Here is a 13489-nt window from a genome sequence, read left to right as displayed (position 1 = left end):
GTTGTTGTTTTAAACCTTTTGATTTATTTCTTCTTTTGAGACAGAGCCTCCTCACACTGTGGTCAGGGTGGCCTTGAACTCCTTTTTTTTTTTTTTTTTTTTTTTTTTTGGTTTTTCGAGACAGGGTTTCTCTGTATAGCCCTGGCTGTCCTGGAACTCACTTTGTAGACCAGACTGGTCTCGAACTCAGAAATCCGCCTGCCATTGGATACCAAGTGCTGGGATTAAAGGCGTGCGCCACCACGCCGGGCTTCAGGGTGGCCTTGAACTCTTGTATAGGCTATAATGGCTTCAAACTTGCAGCAATACTACCAGAGCCTTCAGGAATTCTGGGATTATAGTGATGACTCTTTAATGACTTGTATGTAGTCCTGCCTCGCACCTTGAAAGCATTCCTTTAAAGTTAGTTGTTAGCAACCATTGGCATCAATTAGCTCAATGCTCTTTAACTCTTAACCCAGACTTACTGAATATAAAGCGTTGGGATGGATCTTAGGAATCCATTTGAATTGAAACACTTCTGATGCACTCTTAGATGAGAACCACAGCTTTGGCACACTTTACACTTAGCCACTCAGAGCTCTATAAATCTTTCTTAATTCAGCCCCATTACACTACAGACAGCTAAGCCTAATTCTATGCATCCAAGCTCTCCCTTGTTGTTTTTCTTCCCTCTCCATGGCCTGAATGGCAGTCACGTCTAACAGTTAAGCCTTGGCCTCTTTTTTTTCTTTTTGTTTTGTTTTTGTTTGTTTGTTTGTTTTTTCGAGACAGGGTTTCTCTGTGTAGCCCTGGCTGTCCTGGAACTCACTCTGTAGATCAGGCTGGCCTGGAACTCAAAAATCCGCCTATCTCTGCCTCCCAAGTGCTGGGATTGAAGGCTCAGCTTCGCAAGCCTCTATTAAAAGATCTCTTAACAACAACAATCTTGAACTCTGCTTCATTTTGAAAGTATTTCCTTTAAGCCCCACCCTTCATTTAAATACCATTCATTCCCTCTAAATTGCTTTCTGCCAGCCAAGCCTAAACTTCTTTGACCCTCAGACAAATTTTCAGCCTCCTCTTGGGTTGGGCAGCTCCAACCTAAGTTTTTACTGCACAAGTTTTGAACATCATCTCAGCCCTGCCTTCTCAAGCTCACACCCTTCTCTCTAAATGCTATTGAGATGGTCGATGCTGTTCACACTCCTCAAATCACACCCTCCAGCTGGCCATTGGCCCATACATCAAGCCCTCAACTTAGTTTTTCTTTCCAAATAAGAAGTTCTCTGGAAAAGAAATGGGAGCAAAAAGTGTCTATGGAGAATTTGGAAGAATTTAACTAGGATGGAGCCTTGACTCACGTTTGCATAGTAGGTCAAAATTTTTGTAGTACTTGTCTGGTGGAGGTCAGATTGGGCAAAGGCTTGTTCCAAGTCATTGGTTCTTTGGCACCAAGCTAGGGAGATGTGTGAGATGGGGTTGTCTCCAATCACGCACACACACCACTGTCAGGCAAGGTAATGGAGGAGCACTGAAAGGGACAGGCACCATGACTGAACACACAGTGGAAGTCAGTAGGCAGGGATTTATTTCCACAGCCCATGCCTCCCAGAGCTTCTCAGTCCACAGGAGGGTGCCCAATGGCACCAGGACCCAGAGGTTTAGGTCCCTGCTTTTGATCCCCTTCCATGGTGGGAATACCACCAGAAACAAGGGTGTCTTGGCCTTCTTGCCCGCGCCCAGCACCAGCTGAACCCCCTGCTGTAAACCCAGACAGGGGAGAAGTGGTGGAGGATATGGGCCAAGTAGGCTCCTTTCCTTCAGGACTCTCCTCCTGTACCCCTTCTTGAACAGGGATGCCCTCGTCGTCGTCCCACAGCGGTTGGGTTCTTGGGTTTGGGGGGCACAGGCGCACAGGCATCCCCACAAGCTCTGGGTGTTTGCGTTTGTAATGGCGCCGGAGAGTATTGGCCTCGGTGAAGCGCACCCTACATGAGGGACATTGGTAAGGTCGCTCACCAGAGTGGATGCGGTGGTGATGTGCGAGCTCCCCTGCCTCTCGGAAACGGCGAGGGCAGAGCACACAACGGAAGGGCCTAAGGCCAGCATGGATGTTACAATGGCGCCGCAAGTGGCTGGACCGTTTGAAGGTCTTGCCGCAATCTTTGCACACGTGTGGCTTCAATTCTGAGTGTGAGATGCTGTGGCGCTCCAGGTCAGAGAGGTAGGGGAAGGCTCTCAGGCACACGGGACAGAAGTGCGGAGCCCTCTTGGAACCAGAGCCCTGGGGCCCATCTGCTGCTGACCCTTCAGGAACTGTATAAGGAACACCCTGATCATCGATCAACAGAAGATCGCTGCTGCCACCGCTGTCCACTGGTGCTGTCAACGGGGTTTCCTGCTCTGATCTGGGGGGACGGCCCCTCTTTCGAGGGAGGGAGGACTTGAGAGTCCGATTGGAGGTGGTGGCTCCCCCTGGAGGTCGGCCTCGGCGCCCCCGGGGAACAGGAGGCAGTAAGGCCAGAGGTTTTTCTTCCTCCCCAGACAAAGTTGAAGGCAACGGGTCTGAGCTGGGGTTGTCCATTGAGAAGTGGGGAGCTCGAGTCTGGGTACTGGAGCCGGCTAAGAGAAGAGAGGGGGCGGTGTCAGTGTGGTGAGGGTCTAAGCCCCCGTGTACCCCAGTATCTCACCTATTCCTTCTAAAGACTTTTGAGATCCATATAAGACATTCTGTATAAGTTAGTAAGACATGCTGACTGCCCTCCACCAAAGGGTGTCCCATAACTTCTTAACCTTTGGATCTAGTTTTTCTTTCATGGAGGTTAAATAAGAATCCCCCTCTCCCACCAGGGTTCTATGTTTGAGTGTTTGGATCCATTAGTGGAACTGTTTGGGAAGGATTAGGAGGTGTGGCCTTGATGTGGTAGGTGTGGCCTTATGGAGTAGTGTTTCACTAGGTGTGAACTTTGAGGTTTCGAAATCCCACACCAAGCCAGTCTCCTCCTCCCTCAAACCTATGGATCAGATGTCAGCTCTTAGCTACTGTTCCAGCACCATGTCAGCCTGTTGGTCACCATTCTCCCAACCAAGATAGATGATCACGGACTAACCCTCTGAAAAATATAAGCATGCCTCCAATTAAAACGCTTTCTTTATACGTTGCTATGGTCATAGTTTTTCATTACATCAACATAACTACAAAAAGCCTTTAAAGTCAAAACAAGCCAAAAATAAATAAATTTTTGAAAAAATCCAGCTAAGAATGTAGGCCTTGAAACAGCCCATCAAATTCTGGGTCACAAAGGTCTCAAAAGGCTCCTGCTCCCCACAGAGATGGGGGGGCATGAAGAGAGACAAGTCCTAGCCAAAAGCTATTGATTTGTGAAAGATATATATGAAAGTTGCTAAGAGTCTGGGCTTTGAAGTCATATACCCAGAAATCAAATGCTGAGTCTGTCCCTTCCTTTGTGTGACCTTAGCCAAGATCCTTACTTCTCTGAGCTTATTTGTGTCTTTTGTAAGATGGAAATCGGGGATTTTTGTTTATTGGTTTGTTTGATTGGTTTTACCTACTAACCCAGACATGCTGTGAACATAAGAGCCAGCACTACAGCACTGGTCGTTGAGCCTCACAGCAATCCTCTGAGGGAACATTTTCAAAGGGTTTCATTTGGATCCAGTTTGGCCAACAATCACCATGTGATTCTACAAGTGGCTTTGCCTGAGTCTGTTTCCTTCTCTATAAAGTCAATATACCAAGGTTGTTGGGAGAATCGACAGGAATGAGGAAGCTTCAAAAATGTCCTTAGTGCACAGTCTAGAAAATAGAAAGCTCCAGGACTTTCCCCAGTGCCCACAAGATCCCAGGATAGTAGGAATTGAGTGTACTTGGGGTCAAAGGTCAAAGGTGCAGCTAGCAGCAGATTCTGTCGGGGGACCCTGCACCCCTCTTTTTATTATTTTATTGTTTGGTTGGTTTAAAGTTTTGTGTGTGGTGTTGGCTATCCTAATCAGGGCCTCACACATACTGGGCCTGAGCTACACCCCCAAAACTTGCACCCCCTTTTAATATGCACATAGCATGAGGTCCACACAGAAGCAACTTGTCCAGGATCATATGGTTCGCACGATGAGGAAGCCTGGACAAGAAGCTGAGTTTCTGAAACATACCTATGAAGTGACAGAGTGGCTCTTCGACCCTCTCCCACCCACAAGTCCGGTACGACGCGTGCCTGTCAGGCGCGAGTGGCCCAGCCCGCAAGCGGGGCGGGCCCTCAGGGTACGGTGGCCAATGAGCGGCGCGGGGACATTGGTGGCAGGGGCTGCCAGAAGGGGGTCTGCGCGCGCGAGCCCAGACCGCTCGGCGGGGCGCGAGGTCGACGTGCGCAGGAGAGAGCAAAGAAGCTGGGAACAGGTGCCGGGTGCGCGCTTATGCGCGCGCGCCGGGACCACCCTCTTTCCCCCATCCCCCCCACCCGGGCCCCCCGCCTCTGGGTACCTCATTTGCATGCTGCCTGGGCTCGCGTGTGTACGCGCGCGCGCGCCGGGGGCGACGGGCCGAAGCGTGGGAAGGGGCGGGAGAGAGGGGGCCCAGCCCCTAGGCGGCGGCGGGGCGGGGGTGTGGGAGGTAGCAGAGCGTGAGCTGGACCCCGCCCCTCGGCACGGAAGCCGGGGGCCCCTCCCTCCCTTCCCTGCTGCCAGCGCCCGCGGGGAACAAAGAGGATGCCCTGGGTCCCAAGGCCCCGACACGCTAGCAACAAATGCGCCTGCGTATCAGGCGCCTTCGTGTGCCCAGTGACAACGCACAAAAATCCCCAACCACCTGCAAAAATGCCTTTCCTCCCACGAAGCCTTCCCAACCCGGTGACCCAATCAAATACAGGTACCGGATAGATGAGAAGCGGGAAATGGCTGCTAAGTGCCCCTAATTAATATGGCGCCCATCAGCTTCAAAGAGCCATGGAGTTAAAGTAGTAAAATGGTGCTTGGTGTTTCCTAACTCTGAACAAGTTTGACCACTTGGATTTTTCTCCCTCTTCCCGCATCCTTCCCAGCAGAAGTCAAAGACTAGAAAAAAAAAGCAATCTTATCTAAACACATCTATGTTAACTCTTTGTAACCGCACCGTGGGCTACGAAATGCTGCACGCTGAGAGTATTGCCCTTAGTCTATATGGCGCCGCGGGTAACTTAGGCCCCGCCCCTGCCCTGCCCTCAACAAAGATGGCGCTAGCCTAGCTTCTTTAACCTCCGCGGCTGGAAATAGGAAAGGAAAACACAGAAGGGCGGGGCGGGGGCGGGATAGAGAAGCCAAGAAGGAGGGGTAAAGGGGGGTTGGGGGGGCGTAGAAGAGAGCTGAGGCGGAAGTCGAGAGGCCCCTCAGGTGGAAGTGACGCTGACCCCGCTACCCAAAATGTCGGCGCCCAGAGGGAGGTGTAAGTAATTAAACAGGAAAGCGGACAGACTTTCCCGGCCCCCCGGAGGCCTGCCTGGTCTCCAGGACCTCCGCAACGCAAAAGCAAGGTGGTCTTGCCTAGTTCCTGGGCCGCTTGACCTGCCCCCGACTCGGGCGCCCGAGACTGCACCTTGTAGGGGCAGGGAGAGGGGTACAAAGGGCCAGTTTTCCGGGCCTTGTTCGCAAGATCGAGCAGGGGTGGGGGTGGGGGCCGGCTGCACCAGACACCGTAGGGCGCAGGAGGGGCGGAGCTTAAGGTGGTCGGGGCGGGGCAGAACTGGAGGAGTAGCTTGTTGAGGCGTGGCTTATAGTTGGAGGGGAGGGGTTTCAAGAAAGTGTGGAGACTGGTTAGAAAATGGAGAGGTTTATATAAAGTGGGGCCTAGCAAAGAGGCGTGAATCTCATGAAATGGGGGAAAGGGCCTTGGTTGAAAAATTGAAGAAACTTCGTAAGATGAGGGGAAAACTGGGGTCCAGTAAGACAACAGAGGCCCAGAGTATGTTGTGTGAAGTTTGCCTGAGGTGTGACTTAAAGAAAAGCTTACCTTGACAAGGGGGTGGGGGTGGGGGCATTAGCGGGGCGGTGGTTGCGCACGCCTTTAATCCCAGCACTTGGGAGGCAGAGGCAAGCGAATTTCTGAGTTCGAGGCCAGCCTGGTCTACAAAGTGAGTTCCAGGACTGCCAGGGCTATACAGAGAAACCCTGTCTCGAAAAAAAAAAAAAAGAAAGAAAGAAAGAAAAAACAACAAGACAAGACGGGGGGCGGGGGGGGGGGCAGCGATCTAGGTGTGCAATTTGGAAAGTTTTAGTGGAACTATCAGGTTTTTATCACGAAGGTAAAAATGCTTGGGGGGGGGGCTTGGCGGCAAGCTAAGAATATAATAGCGAAGTAGAGGTGATTATAGAAAAATGTGACTTATTTGAAGGAGAAGTTAGGTGGGATTTGGAAGCAAGTCTCAGTGAAGATTTAACTTAGAAAAGTCAAGTTAACTAAGAAGCATATGAGAATAAAGAAACTAAGAGGAACTTGGTCAAACTGCTCAGTTACGTCTTTCCTGTGCCTCGGCTTTCCTAAGTGCGTTGTACAGCTTGCTACAGTTTTACTTAGCTCACACCATCACTGTATGAAGGAAACACTGGCATTCCCATTTCATTGGTAAAAAGGTTTTGTTTCTGAAACTACAGAACTAGTGTGAGCTCCCTAGAAGCACGAGGTGAAGGCACTTGTTTAAAAGAGAATCAAGAGCTTAGGGAAGAGAGGGAGGGGCTTGAAAGAGGCAGCCCACGCCCAAGCAACAGTAGGAGGGCCTTAGTCTGTAGTGCGCAGGCTTGGAGAGGATTGAGGGAGAGCTTGAGAACACCTTTTGAAGAAAACAACGTGGACGTGGCTAGGAAGGTTAGAGAACGAGGAGGCTTTGTAAAGAGTGGGAAAATTTTAAAGGGTAGTGGTTGCAGCTCGGTGGTGGGGGTGGCTTAGCACTTTGAGAGTCTACCTGGGCCAACTGCTTCTGAGCCAAGAGAGCCGAGGGAAGGGATGGCCAATGGAGAGGTGACTCTTACTGGTGTCTCTTTTGTACTCCAGAGAAAGCCCCAAGCCACCTCCGGACCTTCCGTCATGGAAGACTCCTCGCTGCCTGTGGTTCCTGCCCCCATCGCTGCTCCAGGACCAGCACCATCTGCCACTGCGCCTCGGGTCCCCTTTCACTGTAGCGAATGTGGCAAGAGTTTCCGTTACCGATCAGACCTGAGGCGCCACTTTGCTCGACACACGGCTCTCAAGCCCCACGCATGTCCTCGATGCGGTAAGGGCTTCAAGCATAGCTTCAACTTGGCTAACCACCTGCGCTCACACACTGGTGAACGACCCTACCGATGCTCTGCCTGCCCTAAGGGATTCCGAGACTCCACTGGCCTGCTGCACCACCAGGTGAGTCCGGGGAGCCACATGTGGCTCAGACACTGGGACTCCATTCCACTCAGGGAAAGGCAGCTAGTGATGGCCCTGGCTAGTAAATTTGCCCCGCAGCCGTGTGTTTACACCATCTTGAAAATATGTTAGTGTACACCCAATAGGTCCATGTACACCCACCTCCTTTATTCTACAATGATCAATTTCCCCTACATGGAACACAGGCCTTCAAGGGAACTCAACGAGGCCTACAAATGATCAGGCACCAGGTAGAGGTTAAAGAAAGCAGTTTCTGCCAGGCAGTGGTGGCACACGCCTTTAATCCCAGGCAGAGGCAGGCGGATTTCTGAGTTCAAGGCCAGCCTGGTTTACAGAGTGAGTTCCAAGACAGCCAGGGCTATGCAGAGAAACCCTGTCTCAGAAAAAAAAAAAAAAGAAAGAAAAGAAAGAAAGAAAGAAAAAGAGAGAGAGAGAAAGAAAAGAGAAAGCAAGTAAGCGGTTTCTGAGAAAAGAGTTCTCTAAGGGAGATGTTGGGAAGCAAATTTAAAAAAAAAGAAAAAATGAGAGCATGGTGATACGATCTCCTAATTCTAGCACTGGAGGCAGAGGCAGGAGAGTCAGGAGTTCAAGGTCAGGCTCTGCTACAGAGTTTGAGGCCAGCTTGGACCATATGACCCTGTCTCAGACAACAAAATAGAAATTAATGTATAGGAGAACATTAGCTTGTTATAGACCAGAGGGCACAATGTGTCGGATTGAGACTTGAAGTGTAAGACGTCCTCTTGGGAAAAGCATTGTAGGTCAAAGGACCAGCAAGTGCAAAAGCCGGGAGGTGGGAAGGCCCCTGATGTGCTCACAGGTGTCGCAGTAACTGTTCCTGGGAGAAACCAGTCACATTCACCCCAGGCAGGGCACCAGCAGCAGACCTGAATACAGTTGCACAGAAGGTCTGTTTGGCGGGTCAGAGGGCTTAATTGGGTTCTCCCAGAGAGCACAAGTGAGGGGTTACAGCAGTATGTGAAACACCCCACCCCAGGCCTAAGCAGGCACAGCACCACAAAGCCCCATGCCACCATGGTGGAATGAGTGCCTCGTGGAAGCTGCATGATCGGATCCTGTCCACTTCCTGACACTGTCAACATCTCACCAGGTCACTTGCACCTGGGGGGATGATAGCTCGACTCCTGGGAGCTTAGGTTGGCTCACGGAAAGGAAACAGACAGAACCAAGCAGTGTCTTCACACACAGGCTGCTGGAGAGCCACCTGGTTGGAGCATCATGCAGTGAGGGCACTGTGAAGTGGTCCATTTTACAACAGGAAGAAACTGAACTGAAGCCTGTGGATGCTAGAGCCCTGGCCGTAGCTGTGTTCTGTGGGAATCAGTTGCTAGATGAGGTCAGCATGGAGAACATGCCAGCTGGCCCATAGCAGGGCTGGGCATGGGGAGATGGAGTCCCCTTTTGTAGGTTCCTAGAGTCTTGGACAAGAAAAATTTAAAGCAGACTTAGAAACTTGAGAATCATCTTACTAGAATTTAAGGGGGCTGGGGAAGCAGTAAGGGGAGAGAAAGACCACCATTTTAAATTAGTTCAAGAAAGACGGCGTGCTCACGGGTGAAGTTCTGTAAGCAGCCTCGTGGGAGGTGTCTCTTCAGAGAGGCAGAAAGTTCGGAGTGTGGGGGCAAGCACACTGAGGGCTTGAGTCGGTATCCAAAGAAGAGACAGAAGTAGAAAGGGAGCCTGCAGTGGTGCACACGCCTTTCATCTCAGCACTTGGGGACTGGGGCAGGCCCGTGGCTCTCGGAGGTCTAGGCCAGCCTAGTCTACAGAGTGAGTCCCAGGACAGCCAGGGCTACACAGAGAAACCCTGTCTCAAAAAAGACAAATAGCCAGGCGGTGGTGGTACACACCTTTAACCCCAGTACTTAGGAGGCAGAAGCAGGCCAATCTCTGACTTGGAGGCCAGCAGTGAGTTCTAGGACAGCCAAGACTATACAGAGAAACCCGGTCTCAGGGAAAAAAAAAAATGGAGACAAGAAGGCTGGTAGAGAAGGACGAGTTGGGCCTTTCAAGTTAACTCATAGTGCACGCAGACTCGGGAAAGAACCATAAGCAGCTGCATCAGGGAGAGCTCTGAGGGCTGAGTTAAGAACCATAGTGCACAGAGACTCAGGGAAGAGCTCTGAGGGCTGCAAGGGTTTCACCTCACTAATGAGATAACCATTCTGCCCGTTCCCTCAGCTGCCTCCTGGCCAGGTCATTGACAGGATTGGATTAACTCTTGTTGTTGTTGTTGTTTCTTTGTTTGTTTGTTGTTTTAAGACAGGTTTCTGTGCAGCTCTGGCTGTCCTGGAACTAGTTCTGTAGACCAGGCTGGCCTCAAACTTGGAGGTCCACCTGCCTCTGCCCCCTGAGTTCTGAGATGAAAGGTGAACCACCACCGCCTAGTTTGGATTAAGTATTAGGGAGACGACAACAGTATGCTGTGTGAAGCTTAGAATGCTGTGTCTCCACCCAGAGTCCAAAATAGAATTCAGATCTTTTTGAGATTTATTTAGTTATTTATGTGGGTGTTTTTCTGGCCTGTATGTCTGTACTTCATTTCACTGCAGGTGCCCCAGGAGGTAGGAAGAGGGCACTGGATCCCCTGGAACTGCAGCTACTGGCTGCTGTTAGCCGCCATGTGGGTGCTGGGGATAGAACCCTGATCCTCTATTCTTTCTTTAAAATATTTTTTTCAAGGTTTATTTATTTATTTATTATATGTAAGTACACTGTAGCTGTCTTCAGACACCCTGGCAGAGGGCATCAGATCTCATTGGTTGTGAGACACCATGTGGTTGCTGGGATTTGAACTCAGGACCTTCGGAAGAGCAGTCAGTGCTCTTAACCATTGAGCCATCTCTCCAGCCCCAAATATTTTTATTCCATGTTTTGTTCTTGTTTGGTTCATTGGTTGTTTGGGACAGGGTTTCACCATGTAGCCCAGTCTGGCCTCCAGCTCACAGGATTGGCCTGCCACTGCCCCCTGCCTCCCGAGTGCTGGGATTAAAGGCTTGTACTAGTCCAGCTCCACAAGGTAAGATGGGCCACACACAGCTCATCTTACAGGAATTAGTTCTCCTTCCACCATATGGGTCCCAGGGATCAAATTCGTGTCACCAGACTTAAGCTGCAAGTACCTTTACTGGCTGAGCCATGCCGCTAACCCAGACTCAATTCATTCGGCCAGGGGGGAGTAGCTTTCTTTTAGCAGGCCTCGATAAAGCCCTGCTACTTTTTCATTATGGTATTTTAGCTTTTCATGAGGGGCACTTGGGAAACTTGCCTTGACAAGGAGGTAGGGTTCCTTCTCAATGGCCCCCATGATGCCTGTCTAGTAACCTAACAGGAGAGCCAGCTGCTGGATTCCAGCCAGAGCTTGGGTTCATTTTCTGGGCATCTCCTGCTGAGCCTAGATCGACAGCCCTTCCTCTGCTCTCGTTCGCAGGTGGTCCACACTGGTGAAAAGCCCTACTGCTGTTTGGTCTGTGAGCTCCGCTTCTCCTCTCGCTCCAGCCTGGGCCGCCATCTCAAGCGGCAGCACCGGGGCACACTTCCCTCTCCCCTGCAGCCTAGCCCCGGCCTGCCTCCCCTGAGCTCCCCCTGCTCAGTATGTTGCAACGTGGGTCCCTGTTCGGTTTGTGGAGGTGGAGGGTCCAGTGGAGGAGAGGGCCTGGAGGGAGCAGGAGCAACCAGCTGGGGACTGGCAGAGGCTGCAGCAGCCGCGGCAGCCTCGCTGCCCCCATTTGCATGCGGTGCCTGTGCCAGGCGTTTTGACCATGGCCGGGAGCTTGCAGCCCACTGGGCCGCACACACCGATGTGAAGCCATTCAAGTGCCCTCGCTGTGAGCGCGACTTCAACGCACCTGCGCTGCTGGAACGCCACAAGCTCACTCATGACCTGCAGGGGAGCAATGCACCTCCAACGCAGGTTTGGGCCTCGGGTGGGGGTCCGGAGGTGGCAGGAGAGGGAGATGCCTCAGAGGTGGGGGCCGCCCCCCAGACTTGGGACGCCGGGCTGCTCCTGAGCCCTACCGGGGCAGGCGTGCCCAAGCTGGAGGCATTGCTCCCGGGGGACGAGGGCTCTGGGAATGACCAGGCTCCGGCTGCAGCAGCCGAAGCATCTTCGGAAGACACACTGTACCAGTGCGACTGCGGGACCTTCTTCGCATCTGCCCCGGCTTTGGCCAGCCATTTAGAGGCTCACTCAGGCCCAGCCACTTATGGCTGTGGCCACTGCGGGGCGCTGTACGCAGCGCTGGCTGCCCTGGAGGAGCATCGGCGTGCAAGCCATGGTGAGGGTAGCGGGGAGGCAGCCCCCGATGGTGAGGGCAATCAGGCGGCTGGCGGGCCGGGACCCGGCTCCTCCAGCCGTAGCAAGAAGATCTTTGGCTGTTCCGAATGTGAGAAGCTGTTCCGTTCACCTCGAGACCTGGAAAGGCATGTGTTGGTCCATACCGGGGAAAAGCCGTTCCCGTGCCTGGAGTGTGGCAAGTTCTTCCGCCACGAGTGCTACCTCAAGCGTCACCGGCTGCTGCATGGCACAGAGCGGCCCTTCCCCTGCCACATCTGTGGCAAGGGCTTCATCACGCTTAGCAACCTCTCCAGGCATCTGAAGCTACACAGGGGCATGGACTGAATAACCAGGACACCCCTGCCCACTGAGTCCAGAGCCAGACCGTAAGACAAGCCAGGCCCCTGCCTGGAAAAATGGTGCCACCCAGAACCCACAGTGAAACATCCTTCAGCAAAGGGGGTCCAAGAACATAATTGTTGGGGAATTTCTCTCTGAAACCTACAGAGACTATTCACTTTGAGACCCCTGGAATGTGGCATGTTCAAATCAACTGGCCTCCAAGACTGGGTACATAGTAATGAAAAACGGGTCTCCACTAACATCTCTCTGAAGATAACATGTAGGCACCCCCATGATTTTAACCACCCTGTGAGCCAGCATTCCAGATCCTTCATCTAGAGAATGGGGGTGGGGCAATATCTTAGACTCCTCCAGGAACCCCTCAAATGACACCTGCCAGCCACTGGTGACCCCAGAAAATGAGTATAACCGAAATCTGCCTTCCGCCAATTTTGCTTCCTGTACTGAAAGAAGATCAGGGTAGATGCCCCCCACCTTCAGTTAACCCACTCTCAGATTAGGTCTCCCTTACTGCAGAATGGTCTGACCCTACTGATCTTCCCCCATCCTGAACACTAGATTAGACTGGCCCTTTAGGTTGGACTAACCCAGATGCACATACTCCTATCCACTTGGAATGGGCTGGTGTCTGGAATGGTTGTGGCCTAATCCCACTCTCCTTAGAGTAATAGGGCAGACATTCCCTTATGCTGTAGAGCACAGTCCTTTGACCACGATTTCCCAATCCTGTGACCTGGTGGAGGTGGTAGACATTGAGGCTTTCCCTACCCCTTGACTTGTAGTACTTTGGTCTTTCCATCACTACAACTTGACTCTTTGTTCCAATGTCCCAAGGGGATATGGGAACTTGGCCAGGGGTTTCTCTCCTGTGAGCCTCAACCTGACCCCTGACCCCTCTCCCCAATGTCTCTGGGACTCCAATAAACCTCATTCAGTCATTACTGTCTTGTTTTTTGATCCTGGATTTCAGGGAGGTGGGGCTCTCTCCCTCTTGGACTTAGATTATGTCCCCTAGGGCCTAGAGAGATGGCTCAGCAGTTAAAATGAATACTCTCCTTTCAGAGGACCAGAGTTCAGTTCTTGGCACCCACACCAGGCTGTTCATAACCACCTGTAACTCAAGCTCCAGTATTTGCATGTTGCCTCCATGAGCTTATATGTACAAAGCCACATACATATACACATTTCTTTTGAATCTTCAAAAACAGACTAGAGTTACTAAATGAATACAGGTCCTTGAGGGAGAGGCTTAAGAGGCCCTGCCCCTCCTTGTGGATTTATAAGCAGCTAATGGCGTGGGGGGCAGGTGATGACTCACAGGGTCCCACCCCTCCCTGAGTATAGGGATTTAATGACTAGTAGGATGTCGTTATCTGTCTGTACTCCTCCTTACCAGTGTAGCTACTGCTAAGTTGCCCAGATACACCCCACATGTCCTTTGGAGA

The 13489-nt window shown here is 51.7% G+C and overlaps 2 protein-coding genes across 12 annotated transcripts; one reads left to right on the top strand and one right to left on the bottom strand.

Annotated features, from left to right (window-relative positions):
* Nucleotides 1–1547: 1547 nt before the first annotated feature.
* Zfp524 (zinc finger protein 524) lies at nucleotides 1548–4825 on the bottom strand. 5 transcript variants are annotated; one of them, XM_006540277.4, is made up of 3 exons: nucleotides 4481–4787; nucleotides 2997–3095; nucleotides 1548–2604 (listed from the first exon to the last, which is right to left on the bottom strand). In XM_006540277.4, the coding sequence occupies exon 3, from the start codon at nucleotides 2564–2566 to the stop codon at nucleotides 1601–1603; it is 966 nt and encodes a 321-aa protein (XP_006540340.1). In that variant the 5' UTR covers nucleotides 2567–2604; nucleotides 2997–3095; nucleotides 4481–4787; the 3' UTR covers nucleotides 1548–1600. The 5 variants fall into 5 exon arrangements, with proteins under 5 accessions (XP_006540340.1, XP_011248972.1, XP_030098738.1 ...); XM_011250670.1 differs by lacking the exon at nucleotides 4481–4787 and adding an exon at nucleotides 4153–4460; XM_030242878.1 differs by lacking the exons at nucleotides 2997–3095; nucleotides 4481–4787 and adding an exon at nucleotides 4805–4825.
* A 487-nt stretch (nucleotides 4826–5312) lies between these two features.
* Fiz1 (Flt3 interacting zinc finger protein 1) lies at nucleotides 5313–12985 on the top strand. Of its 7 annotated transcripts, none has more exons than NM_001110329.1 (3): nucleotides 5313–5416; nucleotides 7019–7363; nucleotides 10836–12985. In NM_001110329.1, exons 2-3 carry the CDS (start codon nucleotides 7052–7054, stop codon nucleotides 12024–12026), a joined length of 1503 nt encoding a protein of 500 aa, NP_001103799.1. In that variant the 5' UTR covers nucleotides 5313–5416; nucleotides 7019–7051; the 3' UTR covers nucleotides 12027–12985. The 7 variants fall into 7 exon arrangements, with proteins under 7 accessions (NP_001103799.1, NP_001103798.1, NP_001347170.1 ...); NM_001110328.2 differs by having other exon boundaries at nucleotides 5313–5504; NM_001360241.1 differs by having other exon boundaries at nucleotides 5313–5587.
* The last annotated feature ends 504 nt before the right edge of the window (nucleotides 12986–13489 follow it).

Source organism: Mus musculus, chromosome 7, assembly GCF_000001635.26.
Source record: "Mus musculus strain C57BL/6J chromosome 7, GRCm38.p6 C57BL/6J".
Lineage (NCBI taxonomy): Eukaryota > Metazoa > Chordata > Mammalia > Rodentia > Muridae > Mus > Mus musculus.
The sequence above is the reverse complement of the archived record's forward strand: the minus strand, read 5'-3'. Positions and strand labels throughout refer to the sequence as shown.